The sequence below is a fragment of the Aethalodelphis obliquidens genome, unplaced genomic scaffold (assembly GCF_003676395.1).
Source record: "Aethalodelphis obliquidens isolate GAN/ISIS:26980383/991018 unplaced genomic scaffold, ASM367639v1 scaffold3, whole genome shotgun sequence".
Taxonomy (NCBI): domain Eukaryota; kingdom Metazoa; phylum Chordata; class Mammalia; order Artiodactyla; family Delphinidae; genus Aethalodelphis; species Aethalodelphis obliquidens.
This window is the reverse complement of record NW_020837947.1, coordinates 57,228,527-57,246,581: the sequence shown is the minus strand read 5'-3', so window position 1 is coordinate 57,246,581 and position 18,055 is coordinate 57,228,527. Positions and strand designations below refer to the sequence as shown.

Sequence of the window (18,055 nt, the reverse complement as noted above, 5' to 3'; positions counted from 1 at the left end):
TTAAGACCCTGAAATCCAGAGTGTGGAGTAGAAATCTGAAACGAGTGAATTGGTGGAGGGCACTGAGAAACACCTTCTGTCAAATGTTGGGGGAAGTGAAGGCAAAATAATTTTCTGAGAGCAGAAATTGAATTTAAAATTCAGTTGCTCCCTATCTTCAAAGAGTTGGGGCATTCAGTAATAAACAGGTATCATCTTTATCTAGGAGATGCTATTTATTAATTGAGCACCAATTATATGTCAGGCATAATATGGTGCTTTGGGCTGCAAAGCTAAGTCACCTAGAAAGTCTAACATCAAGGAGCTTATAGTCTAGATGTGTAATAAATGATCACATTATAACGTGACGAAAGAAAGCTAGAGAAAGCACAAGTAGCGCATACAAATGGGCCTCTACCCCCTCCTCTGGGGGCAGTCGAGGCAGATTTCTTGGCAGAAGTGACATCTGTATTGAGGACAGATAAGAATTTAAGTAGCACATAAGAATTAGCCCTAAGATTGTGCCACAATTATTAGTTCACCCTGGATCCAGGTCTATTGCTCTGTTGTTTGGAAGCTAGTGTGTGTCTTCATTATTCAGGGACTGCAAAGTCTACAGCCTGTGAACTTAATATTTAAGCCATCAAAGGCTCATGTGAGGCGTCAGTCAGGGCCAGGATATTTTACCCAGGCCATGGCAGCACACACTATATGGGGGAGTTACTGTTGTGAGTCCTTATTCAGCAACCACACTTTGGGCATTGTTGATGCCACTAATACAGCAGGTTGGTTCCTTGTCCCCAGGACGTTGGTGGCTCATATCAGAAAGACCAAGAAGGAGAAGAGACTTGAGAAAAAAAACATGTCAACCAAAAGAGATGCTAAATGACTGTCCTTGGTCTCTAATCCTCGTCCTCACCAGACCATTGGGAGTAGGAGATGGAGAGGGCTCAGGGGAGAGGAACTGATATTAGAGGTCAGCTGGAAGGAGTTCCACGCTAAAAAACAAAAACAGAAGCAAAGGGACTTCCCTGGTGGTGCAGTGGTTAAGAATCCGCCTGCCAATGCAGGGGACACAGGTTCGAGCCCTGGTCTGGGAAGATCCCACATGCCGTGAAACAACTAAGTCCGTGCGCCACAACTACTGAGCCCGTGAGCCACAACTACCAAAGCCTGTGTGCCTAGAGCCCATGCTCCACAACAAGAGAAGCCACTGCAATGAGAAACCCGCTCACTGCAATGAAGAGTAACCCCTGTTCACCAGAGCTAGAGAAAGCCAGTGCATGACAACAAAGACCCAGCACAACCAAAAATAAATAAATAAAAATAAATTAAAAAACACAAAGCAAAAACACAATAATAAAAAACCCTATAAATCTTTGCCTATTAAGTAGATGTTATTTCCATTTGAATTGGGGTATAAACCACAAGTGGTTGCTTAGGTCCTAACTGCAGCAATTAGATCCATGGCCCTTGCTCTCCTCCAGGTAGGCACCCATCATTTACTGATAATGAATTATGGAAATTCCTTTGTTGAGGACAGTGCATGCCATTAACTGGAAATACAAAAGAATAAAATAAAAGTGTTTCTACATGATACTCTGTATAGCAAAAGAGAATTCTGAAGCCAATGATATATTTATCTGGGCATAAGGTACTAGGGTAATAAAACTAACACATTATATTTATTATTACTTTTTTAAACTGAAAGTGACTGCATAGAAATTAAAAATAATTAAATAGAAATGGTAAAATTTCTAACTATACCACTTGCATTCTTTTCTTAGGTCTAATTTATCTTCAGATTTCATGTTGCCAGACTTCATTAGATTTCTGTCTCTCATGAACCAAACACTAAAAAAAATATGTAAATCAGTGATCATTTCAGCTAACGTGTTTTTCATATGGTTAATATGGCCATATCTAAATGCTATGATAAATTAAGGTATACCACAATCCCATACAATAAATGATAGAGTTGTTACAAATCATACTTTGGAAGAATATTTAATCAAATGGGAAAGTACTTATTAAGTAAAAAAAAAAAATCAACTATGTACGTAGTATGACCCCAAATTTATTTAGACATTTGTCTAAAAACATGCTGAAATAATATGTCACAGTAATCCCAGTGATTATCCACTTGGTAGTAGTAGTATGACTGATTGTGACTTTATTCTTTGTATTTTTTAATGTTTAAAAAGATTCTATTAAAAACATGTTTACCTTTTGCAATCAGAAACAGCGATATATGCAATGGGTTAAATAAAACTAAAAATATATATATAACCCCACACAAGCAGGATGATTCCTTGCTGTTCAGCCTACTCTCAAGCCCACTTTTCACCCTTCTGCACTTTGTTCCTAGGTCTTCTTGCCAACTGGCTTTTGTTTTGTTTTGGCCAATAGGAAGCACTATTGGAGGGAAATTGGAGGGTAAGATGAGAGAAGAGGCCAGGGTATTTCCTTCCCCTCTCTGCTGTTGGCATCTCTGGCGGTGGCTGCATCCCACCCATGGCTCCACCTTCCTCCTGCAGTTCCCGCTCCATGGTCCCAGATCCCACTGTGGCTACAGCTCCCACCAGGCAGCCCAAACTTCCAAGATCTGTAAAACCACTTTTTTCCCCTCCATTCAGCTCAGGGCCAGGAGAAGGGTGGTGGTGTCGGGGCAGAGAATGGTGGTAGGACATGGTAGTACCTTCCTAATTTTGTTTATCTCTGGGTTGCCTCATGAGTCCTTGTTTGGCATTTAACTCTAGTTAAATTATATTCCTATTGTGAGTGTAAAAATTAATAAACAGAAACCTCAATTAAAATGGAGTCAGGAGGCCAGAAGCGGGGAGCTCTCATGCCCTACGATAGCAGAGATCAACAGAAGAAAGACTTTTTGCCTGGCAGGAGCTTAGCCAATGAGAGACTGTCACCACTCAGCCAGTGACAAGCCACTATATTTTGAACTCTCAATTTCTCCAATGGACTCTGTTTACTACAGCCCTCCCAACTTCTTTTTCCCCCTCTGTAAAAGAATCCTTCTCTCTCTGTTGGTTGACACTTGCATGTGGCTTGCCATAGTTGCAGATCCCCAATTGCAATACTTTGCTGATCTTGAGTAAACTAATTTATGCTTCCGAAATAACTGGTAGTTCATTTGTTTAAGGTCAGCATGAGGCAACACCAATGGATTAGTAGTGATTTCATAAAGCACTGTGCTGAGAATTGTGAGTCATCACACAGGCGCTACTAAAGGACAGATCTGTGTGATTAGACATGACTGCCAAGGGTGGGAGAGTTTAGAGTAGAGTGACGTATTTGCCAACCCTGCTCTAGATACACAGTGTAAGATATATAAAGAGAACCTAATTGGAAATTCTAGTTTCATTTCTGTGCCCTCACTTATTGTGTCCTTGGGGAAGACATTCAACCCCTTTCTACTCCAGAGCTGTCTTGGTGCATTGGACCATAGCAACAAGGGTCTCCAATCAACTTTCCAGTTCATTTGAACAGATGTGACTGGGAGGTTTTGTGGCATCTAAAGCATAGGGTATGTGTACAGCAAGGGTGTGGGTCAACTCCAACTCCAGCTGGCACCCTGAGAATGGTATAGGGCTGGGTCAGAGGGAGCACTAAGCTGACTGGGAAAAAAGAAGAGGCCTTGTTCTAAGCATTTCCCATCTCTGTCTTAGCAACTGGTATTCCATCATTAGACCATTAGTATTCCTTCAGGAACACTCACTCTTCTTCCTGTAATCTCTGTATAAAATGTAGACACCATGGGGAGGGGTTAAAAAGTAAGATGTTTCAGTAATTCATGATTTAGTGTAAATTAGTTTACTTGACAGCCAGTTGAGGGCAGGGAATGAAAGAATGGGAACGTTTTGTTTATAGGGAGACAAGGCATCCTTTAGATAGCCTCTGCCCACTCAAAGCCGTCTGTCAGTAGACAGGAGAAAGATATGTCCAAAACATGGGGGTGGGGGACTGACGGAGAGAAACATCATCACCTTTATTGAAGGAGTTTCCCAGGACCCACTGTGGCCATGGACAATAGTTGAGTAATGGGGCTGAGTTCATAAGTCTCTCTCCCAAGAGCAAAAGGGGAAAATTTTACGTTTTAATTGGCCCAGTTTTCCTCCTACATTTTAAAATCTGGCTTCCTTTAGACCTGCTGTGAATTTAAAGTATGACTGAGTAGTAATATCTGGCTTCACTACTTTATAGTCACCCTCCTAATGCACAAATCGATTCTTAAAAAAAAAAAAAGTCACATAGGACACCTTATTCTGGAAGCTCCACCTTCCGTAAATCTATTCTTTCATACATTTTTGTAGTCTTCCTTTGGCAAAGTCAGAAGTTAGTTCATTTCTTGCTTTCCAGCATCACTAATGATCTTACTATTGTTCTATTCATTCTCTTTTGATACAAGTATTTATCATAAATGGGAAAGTCCTAAATCTTCTTTAAATGCATCTAGTTCTCCTTATTTTTAGTGTAGTCTTCATAGTTTGAGCAATCTATATGTTAAGAAGGTAACAAATAAAAGATCATGGCATAGCCAGACTCATCAAGAAAAAAAGGGATAAAACTCAAATCAATAGTTAGGAATGAAAAAGGAGAAGTAACAACTGACACTGCAGAAATACAAAGGATCATGAGAGATTACTACAAGCAACTCTATGCCAATAAAATGGACAACCTGGAAGAAATGGACAAATTCTTAGAAATGCACAACCTGCTGAGACTGAACCAAGAAGAAATAGAAAATATGAACAGACCAATCACAAGCACTGAAATTGAAACTGTGATTAAAAATCTTCCAACAAACAAAAGCCCAGGACCAGATGGCTTCACAGGTGAATTCTATCAAACATTTACAGAAGAGCTAACACCTTTCCTTCTCAAACTCTTCCAAAATATGGCAGAGGGAGGAACATTCCCAAACTCATCCTATGAGGCCACCATCACCCTGATACCAAATCCAGACAAAGATGTCTCAAAAAAAGAAAACTACAGGGCAATATCTCTCATGAACACAGATGCAAAACTCCTCCACAAAATACTAGCAAACAGAATCCAACAGCACATTAAAAGGATCATACACCATGATCAAGTGGGGTTTATTCCAGGAATGCAAGGATTCTTCAATATATGCAAATCAATCAACGTGATACACCATACTAACAAATTGAAGGAGAAAAACCATATGATCATCTCAATAGATGCAGAGAAAGCTTTCGACAAAATTCAACACCCATTTATGATAAAAACCCTGCAGAAAGTAGGCATAGAGGGAACTTTCCTCAACATAATAAAGGTCATATATGACAAACTCACAGCCAACATCATCGTCAATGGTGAAAAACTGAAACCATTTCCACTAAGATCAGGAAAAAGGCAAGGTTGCCCACTCTCACCACTATTATTCAACATAGTTTTGGAAGTTTTAGCCACAGCAATCAGAGAAGAAAAAGAAATAAAAGGAATCCAAATCGGAAAAGAAGAAGTAAAGCTGTCACTGTTTGCAGATGACATGATACTCTACATAGAGAATCCTAAAGATGCCACCAGAAAACTACTAGAGCTAATCAATGAATTTGGTAAAGTAGCAGGATACAAAATTAATGCACAGAAATCTCTGGCATTTGTATACACTAATGATAAAAAATCTGAAAGTGAAATTAAGAAAACGCTCCCATTTACCAATGAAACAAAAAGAATAAAATATCTAGGAATAAACCTACCTAAGGAGACAAAAGACCTGTACGCAGAAAATTATAAGACACTGATGAAAGAAATTAAAGATGATACAAATAGATGGAGAGATATACCATGTTCTTGGATTGGAAGAATCAACATTGTGAAAATGACTCTACTACCCAAAGCAATCTACAGATTCAATGCAATCCTTATCAAACTACCACTGGCATTTTTCACAGAACTAGAACAAAAAATTTCACAATTTGTATGGAAACACAAAAGACCCCGAATAGCCAAAGCAATCTTGAGAATGAAAAATGGAACTGGAGGAATCAGGCTCCCTGTTTCAGACTATACTACAGAGCTACAGTAATCAAGACAATATGGTACTGGCACAAAAACAGAAATATAGATCAATGGAACAGGATAGAAAGCCCAGAGATAAACCCACGCACATATGGTCACCTTATGTTTGATAAAGGAGGCAAGAATATACAATGGAGAAAAGACAGCCTCTTCAATAAGTGTTGCTGGGAAAACTGGACAGGTACATGTAAAAGTTTGAAATTAGAACACTTCCTAACTCCATACACAAAAATAAACTCAAAGTGGATTAAAGACCTAAATGTAAGGCCAGACACTATCAAACTCAGAGGAAAACATAGGCAGAACACTCTATTACCTAAATCACAGCAAGATCCTTTTTGACCCACCTCCTAGAGAAATGAAAATAAAAACAAAAATAAACAAATGGGAACTAATGAAACTTAAAGCTTTTGCACAGCAAAGGAAACCATAAACAAGACCAAAAGACAACCCTCAGAATGGGAGAAAATATTTGCAAATGAAGCAACTGACAAAGGATTAATCTCCAAAATTTACAAGCAGCTCATGCGGCTCAATAACAAAAAAACAAACAATCCAATCCAAAAATGGGCTGAAGACCTAAACAGACATTTCTCCAAAGAAGATATACAGATTGCTAACAAACACATGAAAGAATGCTCAACATCATTAATCATTAGAGAAATGCAAATCAAAACTACAATGAGATATCATCTCACACCGGTCAGAATGGCCATCATCAAAAAATCTGGAAACAATAAATGCTGGAGAGGGTGTGGAGAAAAGGGAACCCTCTTGAACTGTTGGTAGGAATGTAAATTGATACAGCCACTATGGAGAACAGTATGGAAGTTCCTTAAAAAACTAAAAATAGAACTACCATATGACCCAGCAATCCCACTACTGGGCATATACCCTGAGAAAACCATAATTCAAAAAGAGTCATGTACCAAAATATTCATTGCAGCTGTATTTACAATAGCCAGGATATGGAAGCAACCTAAGTGTCCATCATCGGATGAATGGATAAAGAAGATGTGGCACATATATACAATGGAATATTACTCAGCCATAAAAAGAAACGAAATTGAGTTATTTGTAGTGAGGTGGATGGACCTTGAGTCTGTCATACAGAGTGAAGTAAGTCAGAAAGAGAAAAACAAATAGTCTATGCTAACACATATATGGAATCTAAGGGAAAAAAAAAAAAAAGGTCATGGAGAACCTAGGGATAAGATGGGAATAAAGACACAGACCTACTAGAGAATGGACTTGAGGATATGGGGAGGGGGAAGGGTAAGCTGTGACAAAGTGAGAGAGTGGCATGGACGTATATACACTACCAGACGTAAAATGGATAGCTAGTGGGAAGTAGCCGCATAGCACAGGGAGATCAGCTCGGTGCTTTGTGACCGCCTGGAGGGGTGGGATAGGGAGGGTGGGAGGGAGGGAGACACAAGAGGGAAGAGATATGGGAACATACGTATATGTATAACTGATTCACTTTGTTATAAAGCAGAAACGAACACACCATTGTAAAGCAATTATACTCCAATAAAGATGTTAAAAAAATAAAAAGAAAAATAAAAGATCATGGCAAGGTATGATAAAAATATTAATATAAATTGTCTTACATTTTTTGGAGAGCAATTAAAAAAACTGTTAGATAAATTCCAAGCTGAAAAAAATTAAAACTAATTTACTTTCAAATACTTTTGAGAGATTAATAAATTTTTGAAGAGTAATTTGCAAAGAAAAATATCAACATCCTAGCAATAAAAATAAAAATTAAGTTGCTTCAGATGTTTTTTGAAAGATTAAAGGATTCATCTTAAAAGTTCCATTAACATATATCTTCTTACTTATTATCTATAAAATTGTAATGGTATGAAGAAGTAGCAGATTTTTTCACAATCATTGCAAATAAATTTGTCAGTATTATGGCTCAGGTTCTCTCTCTTTTTTTTTTTTCCAGTTTAATGACTATTTGCTTTATGTTGAGAATCTGTGTCTGGGAATTATAGCTCAGTATTGACTTTTAGAAGAATTCACATTCCACATTTCTTTTTTTTTTTTTCAAGCTTTGTCTCCATATGAGTGGGTGGAATCAGGCCATTGTCTATTGGTGTAACTTGAGGAGGACCAAGAAGTTTCTCTGGCTCCAGATATTTCAACAGCCTGTCACAGGGCCTGAATTTCACACTGACCAGTCTGCATATAAAAGGTGTCTGTAAAAATGCAACCATTTCTGGAGGGCTACACCTTCTAAGGACTTGGTTTCTCAACAGTGGGACCAAGGCTCTCAGGCATGAGGCACACTGCTTGTATCTTTAGGAGGGGACAGCAAAAATACTGAGGGGCAAGAGAGAAAGATGGAAGGAGAAGTGAGCAGGTGCAACAGACAAACAGGGTGAGCTGGAAACATTCCCAGGTCTCTGACTGTTAACTTTCTACTTCACATTATTGCCTCCTGAGGCTTTCTGAGAATATTTGATTACTTTCATCTCTGTTCCTGGAACTTGTTCTTTGAATCACCTTTTTTCACCCACTTGTTTTTAATATCTTGTATTATTTTTCAAATGAGTTAATGTATTTAAATCTTGTCTTCTCCAGTAAACCATGAACTTTTTAGAGTCAGATGCTACCATATTTATTTGGTATTTGCATAACTCTTAGAATAGTTCTGGGCATGCGATAGGTGTTTAGTAATACATATTGAGTGGAACTGCTTCTAGTACTTACAAAATAATTTTAAATGCTTGATATTCACAAATGGTTTTACAGGACACAGTAAGGAATGTCTGAATTCATTAAGAGTAGAATTCCAGTATGCCAAATAAATCTTCAATTATGAATGTCATAAAAAAATGCCATTGATACACTACACTTAACTACAGAGATAATGACAATAAAAAGTTGAGAAGCCAGCTGGGGAAAGTGACCAGTGATGAGCTTTCTCAGGGATAGTGAGTGTCATCCTGTCACTCTCCCGAGGGCTGCTCCTGCTTTTAATTGGTCCTGTGAGAATTCTTCCATCCACGTGGTAACTCCAACCATCTTTCTAGTTTTGATGATTTGTTTGATGTTATTATTATGGAGCATATAGCCTGGAGTTTAGAATCATGGGATCTGAGTTCAAGTGCTAAGACTGTTACTTACCAGCTGTGTAATGCTAGACAAATTATTTTCTCTCCTGGGCCTCTTTCCTCAAATGAGTATTGCCATTTTGAGGAGTGAATGAGTTTACAACTGTGCTCTGTAAGTGTAATATGCTACACAAAAGTTTGGTTTAGTTATGTGTTAATATAATGCTGAAAACACCTTTTTGGTAGTAAGTTAGAATGTGTTTTATAATTTATAAATATGGACAAAAATCTTTTAAAATCGTGGCTGTAAGTATGATCGGAGACCAGGACAAATTTTTTTTTAACACCTTATGTGTATTAAAACAAGTAAACCTTAAATGTGAAAATAATCAGGATAGCAAAGGTATCATGTAGTGATGGGGCATGTGTACACTAACTCTAAATTCATTTTTGTCAAGCCAGTAGAGGACGAGTGCAATGGTCCCTCAGTATCCATGAAGGATCGGTTCAGGACAGCTGCCCCCCACCCATACCAACATCCACAGATGCTCAAGTTCCTTCTATAAAATGGTGTAGTGTTTGCACATAACCTATACACATTCTCCCTAATATTTTAAATCGTCTCTAGATTACTTATAATACCTAATACTATGTAAATACTCTGTAATTAGTTGTAAATACAATGGAAATGCTATGGAAATAGCTGCCAGGGCATGGTAAATTCAAGCTTTGCTTTTTGGAGCTTTCTGGAATTTTTTGCCACATATTTTTGACGATTGCTTGAAGCCTCAGATGTGGAACCCATGGAAACAGAGCCCATGGGTACTGAGGGCTGACCGTAATCTGTTCTTATGCTCCAAGTTAAACCTTAGGCTCTAGGTTTGAGGGGAAGCAGGAAATTAGCTGAATGAAGTGGGGGACATGAAGCAAAGGCGAGAGTTACTAGCGAGCAGGTGCCTCTCAGTTTGGCCCGCACTGGGTGGTCCATACTGAGGGGAGCAGCCCACCACGTATGACTGCCTGAATCTTTGGCAGTAGATCAGGTAGAGTATCTCTCTTGTCTAAGTGAGTACAAAAGACTCTCTTTTACCAGTCAGGCCAGGTCAGCCTCTTAGGGTAGCTCTTATTGCCGGAAGATAAAATGGTTGCCTTGCAGTTTCAGTTCTTGCCTGGGCTCCACTGCCAGAGATTCTGAGTTAATTGGTCTGGGGTGAAACTCTGTATTAGGATTTTTAAAAGCTCTGTGGTGATTCTTTTTTTTAATTTTTAAATATTTGTTTATTTTTGGCTGCATCAGGGGCATGTGGGATCTTTTGTTGCGGTGTGCGGGCTTCTCTCTAGTTGCAGTGTGTGGGCTCAGTAGTTGTGGTGTGCGGGCTCAGTAGTTGTGGTGCACGGACTTAATTGCCCTGCGGCATGTGGGATCTTTGTTCCCCCACCAGGGATTGAACCCGCGTCCCCTGCATTGAAGGCAGATTTTCAGCCACTAGACCACAAGGGAAGTCCCTGTGGTGATTCTAATATGTAGCTAAAAATGAGAATCACTGCTCTAAAAATTCACTGACTCAACAGTAAGCACTGACATTTTGACATCTGCGACTCAGATGTTACTTAATACATGATGAAAATATCTGTAGAACTTCTTTAATTACCTTAAGCAAATATTTCCAAAACCTGATTTCATTAAGAAAAATCCTACAGGGGGAAAAGGACTCATTGAAGGAGTATAGCATGTCCCTAAATTACAGAAGAGAAAAAGAAGCCCTTACCTTATTATAGTGAATACAATGAGGATGTTGCCAACCAGCCCCATTGAACAGATAATCCCAACCATGGAAGGGAGGATGGCTGTATCCACCATGCTGAGGGTTTGATAAGCAAACTCTGGATTCCAGGATTTGTTCAAAAGTTCAGCAGAGGTGTTACAACAGGGTGAGTGAAGTGAATTCATTGTTTATGAACTTCCAGAGGTTAAAGCTGTGAAGGAATAAGACGTGATTTATTTAATGAAAATTTGAGGCAATCCCTTCCATACAGATTTTCTTTCATTCAAAAAATATTTATTGGGGCTTTCTTTGCACCAAGAATTCATGCAACATAAGATTCCAGGGTGAGTATGATTGCTCCCTGTCCATATGATGTGACAGATTACTCAAATTATTGAACAGTATACTGTGATAGTGTGCACATGTTCTCCACCTGATTGTAGTACACGCTTCGAGCATAGCTAATACTTACTCAGTACACACCAGTCCTGGTTGTTTACAGCTGGCATCTGTTCTTACTGGCCTGCGTGTCTAGTCATATTAGCTAGCACCCCGACAATACTTAGGTTGTTAAGTATACCTTTTCTGTCTGCTATAAAGTGTATGGGGGACACCAACTATGATTGTTTAGGAATGCAGTGGGATAAGACTTCCTAAGATGATTCCTGGTCTGTCTTGAAGGATGAGGAAGAGTTAGATCAGGAAAGGACACTGTGTGAGGGAAAAGTGTTGTAAAGAGTCAGGGAACCATGCACAAAGAAGAATTATGGCACAGGAAAAAATGCCCACCAACCAACCTAAAAATAAACAAGTAAACAGATGAAACCGATGGAACTGGAAAATTATTTGCTTGGCCAACCATCTTGATAAAAGACATTTAAAAAATGCCATCTGGGCTTCCCTGGTGGCGCTGTGGTTGAGAGTCCGCCTGCTGATGCAGGGGACACGGGTTCGTGCCCCAGTCCGGAACATCCCACATGCCGTGGAGCGGCTGGGCCTGTGAGCCATGGCCGCTGAGCCTGCGGGTCCGGAGCCTGCGTGTCTGGAGCCTGCGCTCCGCAACGGGAGACGCCACGACAGTGAGAGATCCGCGTACCGCAAAAAAAAAAAAAAAAAAAAAAAAAAAAAGTCTTAAACTGAAAATAATAAAAATGCCCATTAACAATGGGATGGATAACTAGACTGTGATATATTGATACAATGAAATACTGCACAGCACTAGAAGAGAATAGACTATAAAGACACACAGTAACATGGATGAATCTAATAACTTAAGGTTGGGCAAAAAGCAAAAGTTCATGAAGTATGATTCCATTTAGAAAGAATTTTAAAACACAGGCAAAACTAATCTATGTTATTAGGGATACATATAATAATGATAAAAATATAAAGAAAAACAAAGAATTGATAACTGGAAACGTCAGACTGATGGTCACCTCTAAACAGAGGGTTCTGCGGATGGCTCTGCAGGTTATATTAATAGAAAAATAGCTTTTAAAAAGCAGTCTAGGGCTTCCCTGGTGGCGCAGTTGTTGGGAGTCCGCCTGCCGATGCAGGGGACGTGGGTTCGTGCCCCGGTCCAGGAGGATCCCACATGCGGCGCAGCGGCTAGGCCCGTGAGCCATGGCCGCTGAGCCTACGCGTCCGGAACCTGTGCTCCGCAATGGGAGAGGCCACAACAGTGAGAGGACTGCGTACCGCAAAAAAAAAAAAAAAAAAAAGCAGTCTAATACAATTTTATGAATGGTGTGTGTGAGACTAATTATGATGAGCTCAGGTGTGTGTACTGTAGAGCAGGACATTGCTACTTGAATAAGCAAAATTGCATCTAAATGACAATCCACACAATGAATAGCTAGTGGCCATAAAACATCTTCCCTAATCTTAAAAGTAAATAAATAAATAAACAAATAAATAAATAGTCTAACATCTGACCATGTGGTTTCAAGGCAATAATCTAAATTTCTGCTCTTTCTTTTTTATTAATACTTATCTTCCTCTTAATTTTCTGTTCTCTTTTACTTTTCTATTCAGTTACTTCAAACCTTAAAAATCAGCTAATATAAATGTTAACTTTGTGTTTTTGTTATGCTGAAATTTGATGCCAAAATGTATGTAAAAAATTAGCAAGAGAGTTATTTTCAGGCAAAACAGCTATACGTGACTGACGGGTTGAACTCACTGAAGAATTTCATACAGAAAAACAATTACAGTCAGTGACCTCATGTTGTTTTTTTTATTTTTGAATTTTATTTTATTTAGTTTTTTATACAGCAGGTTCTTATTAGTTATCCATTTAATACATATTAGTGTATATATGTCAATCCCAGTCTCCCAATTCATCCCACCTCATGTTGTTTTATAAAAAACAAACGCGGCTATTTGAAAAAGTCAAGATGATTAGTTTATTTCAGTCTTCATTCTGTTATTTAGATCATGAAAAACCATGATGTTTAAGACTAATTTTGGGGGATACACAAAATCTAGTGTTCAAGAGGTGAAAATTTAACTTTTATGACAACTGTTTTTTAGCATTTCCACAATTTTCAGAAAGAAAATATGGATTATATATTCAAATTAACAGGTTTGGCGAACATATGCACTTTTGGAAATGATGATTTAAGTTTAAGATATAGGCAAACTTTTTCCAGTGAATTACGTATAGCAATCCATTATCTCCCAAATCATTTATGTATTTCAGTATCTCTTCTCCAAATATAATCTACAGGAATATAACTCCCCAAGGTTTAGCCAACATTCCTCTGTGTGTTTCTAAGACTAACAGCCTCACATATAAGATTTGGGAGTATAATCTATTATATGGCTATATGTTAATTTTTTTTAACATTTAACAAATGTTAAAAATGTTATTGACGACTCCTGGGCTGTTTGAATCTCAACCCAAATCTTTTCAGCCTCACCCTTCCCTCTCTCTGTGTCTCTTGCTTCATTTATCTCCCGGCTCTCAACTTCTCTGAGGAAGATGGGAACTTCAGAGAGTGGGAAAGGAAGTTATCTGTAAAATAATACTATGTGTGGAAAGAGCTCTGAAAGTAAGCTGTAACCTTTAATCTAAAACCTTTACTCATGTCACTAAAAACCTGACAGAGTAAGAGCCCTGTTACCTTGGCTGTGACTGTTTTTCCTGGTATCAATCAAAACCTCATGCTTAGCATCTGCTGTAAATGTTAGAATTAGAAGTAAAGACAAATTGATGCATCTATGAAAATTCTAAGTAAAATTTTGTGAATCCCTCTGTCATATTTATAAGAAATTTCTTATTTTATCAGTTCACTTAATTTCAGACTTGAGAAATTAATCAGTTGAATAATAAATCCATGTCAAGGAAAATAATCTCCTCGTTCTTCATCTTGTCTTGTCAGCTGTGGCAGGTAGTGGCCTGCTTGCCCTCCAGGTATATGACTCCTAAACATGAAAAGCTAGTGTCCAACAATATTTGGTGTTTCACCAGGTTTACAAAGTACTATATACCTATATTTCTGTCCTTAATAGACACTACTCATTAGTTAAATAATAGGAACAAAATATTAATTCACTGATGGCTGCTATATATAGCTGTTGAAAAGTTTCAAGCATTATTATTAAATTGTTCATATTTCAAATGTTACTAATATTTACTCAGAAGGTTATTTTTAAGAATCTTTTAGATAAAGAATGTCTCAATTGTTAAGTATGATTTCATTATATCTAAGGGCCATTTTCATCCAGGTCAACTGCCCTCTAACTTTACAACAAAAGCCAATGCTTAAATAAGACCAGCAATAAATACTCTTTTGCAGGAAACCCCCTGTGCTACCTCTGTCTGTCTTCAGCTGGTTCCTCCGGAGTGAACCCATCCACCCAGGTAATAAATATTTTCCCTTGAAAGTTTCTGGGTATAAAACTATTTCTCACTTATTAAATTACAAGTTTTGGCACTTATTTGGAATATAACCCCAGAAAACTGGTCTTAAATAGTTGAGAATGCCTTTTTGTGGAAGGGTTTTCTTTCTTAAAAAAAGGAAATTTATGCTTGTGAGGTTGGTGTTGAAAGAAGACTGACAGTGTCAGTTTAATGTATTCTGCTTCCCATCGTTTATATACACTGGCGCCTTCATACATACACAATTTATTCATGATGACTAGGACAAGAAAAAGGAGGAATGAATTTCAAGGAAATTAGATTTTTTTTTAAGAAAAAAAAAAGTGTTAAGAAGTCCGAAAAGTGATAAGAAAACGTATATGGCAAAGAGGAGCATGATGTAGAGAATAAATCAAAAGAACTAACAGATGATGAGTGTATTTACATCAGAGTGATAATATCACACAATTTTGATATTTTAAGAAATAAATCCTAAAATAATAATCCTCAACTGCTTTTCAGTAACCATAGCCATGATGATGGAATTAAATGAGCCAGCTTTAGGGCTACTTGTTACTATTTTCAAGTTAAATATCAAAAAAAAAAATCATCTGGGGAAAAAAGCCTGCTGCTAATAACTAGTAAAGTCATTAAGGATGTTTCAATAGCCACAAAGCACAAAATATAACAATTATGTATACCTGCCTTCACCCCTGCCCATATATCCACACATACCTATGAGTCCCAGTTGTATAGATTTGCTCTCCAAGTTATGGCCCAACTAACTGGAGGATCTCATTGTTTTTCACCTGATCCACCCATCTCCTTCCATTCTACCAAACCTCTCTGGGGAATCTCTATCTTAATGATCTCTAGGTATGCTCTACTTTAAGTCATTCATTCACTCAACAAACATTATAGTGTCTATAGCAAAGAACAAAACCAACAAGATTTCCACCTCCTGGAGTTACATTCTAATATTTAAGGGTTTATGGTTATGTAAGTGTACCGCACTCTGCCACTTGCAATCTGTGACTTTGGTTAAGGAATCTTAAGTCTCAGTTTCCCCATTGGTCAAACAGTAATAAGAACAGTACATATCTCCAAGTATGGTTGTGATGATTAATGGGATAATATGAACAAGTGCTAAGAATAATGTGTTCTAGTAAGTGTTCAATTAATATCAGACATCATCATCATCATCATCATCACCATGCAGGAGAGTTTGCTTACTGGGGTATAGGACACTGGGATGGGGATAGAGTGGGAAAAGTTGTAGGAATACGAGTTGTGAACCAAGACAGGACTGAGGCTGCCACTTTCAATTTTAATCTACAGTGAGTGGGTTTAGAAACTTAACAGGTAAACTGAGGCATATTAACATTTTTTTTTTTCCAAGAATTTATTTGAGCAAACATCGATTCAAATCAGGCAGCACCAAACTGACAGTGGTTAGGAGTGCTCCACTGACAGGAGCTAGGGATTTTTTTAAATAGAGAAGATGCAGAAGCAGAGCAAGGAAATGATTTGATTGACTATAGCTGAAGCGATTGCCTTATTTGGGAAAGCCCAGTTGGCTATTTGTGGCTGGTTGTTTCATTTTCTTGGATTCCAGTGCATTAACTCTGGCTTAGTTTTTGGTCTGCTTATGTAGGCTACCACGGCATTAGAGCCACCTCCTTGTTTGATTACTTTAACAAAACATACTACCATCTTTTAGCTCAAAACACCTCAGAGAGTTGAGAGGACCGGAAGAAGGAGGATCACTCTCATGACCCCATATCTATCCATTGACTGTCTAGACAGCAGCTACAATAACCTGATGTAGACGTGGGAAAACCAGGCTTGGTCACCTCTCACAGGTAGAAAGAAAACTTCCTGGGGATCACTCTACCTCTCACTTCACAGTTTTCAATATACCTCTGAGTGAAAAGGAGAAGTTGGAGAGAAGAGACTAGTGAAGTTTGTCTTGATGAAAACATCATGATTTGATGATGCAAAAATACGATCAAATTGGCTGGGAGAGTGGTTTTTTTGTTTTTTAATTAAAGTACAGTTGACTTGTGATATTATATTAGTTTCAAGGGTACAACATAGTGAATTGATTTGCTATTTTTATGGATTGTACTCCATATAAAGTTATAAAATATTGGCTACATTCCCTGTGCTGTACATTACATCCTTGTAACTTTATTTTATACCTAGTATTCTGTACATCTTAATCCCCTTCACCTACCTTGCCCCTCCCTCAACCCCTCTCTGCTAGTTTGCTCTCTGTACCACATGACCCTGCAATTCCACTCTTGAGTATTTATACAAATGAAAACACTAATTCGAAAGGATACATGCATCCCAATGTTCATAGCAGCACTATTTACAATAGCAAAGATACGGAAGCAACCTAAGTGCCCATCAACAGATGAATGAATAAAGAAGATGTGGTATATATACACAATGGAATATTACTCAGCCATGAAAAAAATTTGCCATTTGTAACAACATGGATGGATCTAGAGTGTATTATGCTTAGTGGAATAAGTCAGACAGAGAAAGACAAATAATGTATGTTTTCACTTATACGTAGAATCTAAAAAAGGAAACAAATGAACAAATATAACAAAACAGAAACAGACTCACAGATACAGAAAACAAACTGGCAGTGTGTTTTAAACATACCCATCAGTTTATTTCTGCTGCTCACCCATTTCCTTAGGATAAGTAGTAGCTGAACACTGTAACCGATGTAGCCTAAACAACTGAACTTTATGCTCACCTTTGATACAAAGCCATTTCACTTTTAATCCCAAACATTCACAGCATCCTTCACTTAAATTCCTTTGCTAACTAAGCAGAGAGAAGTTTTTCTCCACTGAACAAATGCAGGGATTGGATCTTACATTTGGTGGGGTGGGTAGACAGTCCGGAGCTGATGCAGGCGATCTGTAGGTCCTTAAGTTTATACAATGGCGGAGATGCTCTTTAAGAAAAACACAAAGTTACAAATGACTGCAAATATTTATTTAGAATGAGAAAAGACGGGATAGCACATTATAAATATTAAATAGCTAAAAATACCCCAAACAGAAAATCTAGGAAAATAATGTGATTTTTTTATTCATTTCCTAACAAACTTCTAAAATACTCTTCTTCTGCGTGTTTTGGTAGCATAAATTTAATTATCTCTTCAAATGACAATGCTTATAATATATCCTCTATTCTCCGAGTTGAGAATCTATAGCCTTAGGAAACCATGTGATTTTTCACAAGTCTCAATCTTTTTATGTCTGAGTATTTTCAACCTATATGAAAACAAGTTGTAATCT

General features: G+C 38.0%; 1 protein-coding gene across 1 annotated transcript in view; it reads right to left on the bottom strand.

Annotated features, from left to right (window-relative positions):
* The window catches only part of MCHR2 (melanin concentrating hormone receptor 2), a 30,105-nt gene extending 12,384 nt beyond the window's left edge, over positions 1-17,721 (bottom strand). Inside the window, 3 exon segments of the mRNA XM_027089784.1 lie at positions 8,745-8,749; positions 10,874-11,081; positions 17,630-17,721. Coding sequence (XP_026945585.1) covers positions 8,745-8,749; positions 10,874-11,055 — 187 coding nt within the window. The 5' untranslated portion in view covers positions 11,056-11,081; positions 17,630-17,721.
* Positions 17,722-18,055: the final 334 nt, after the last annotated feature.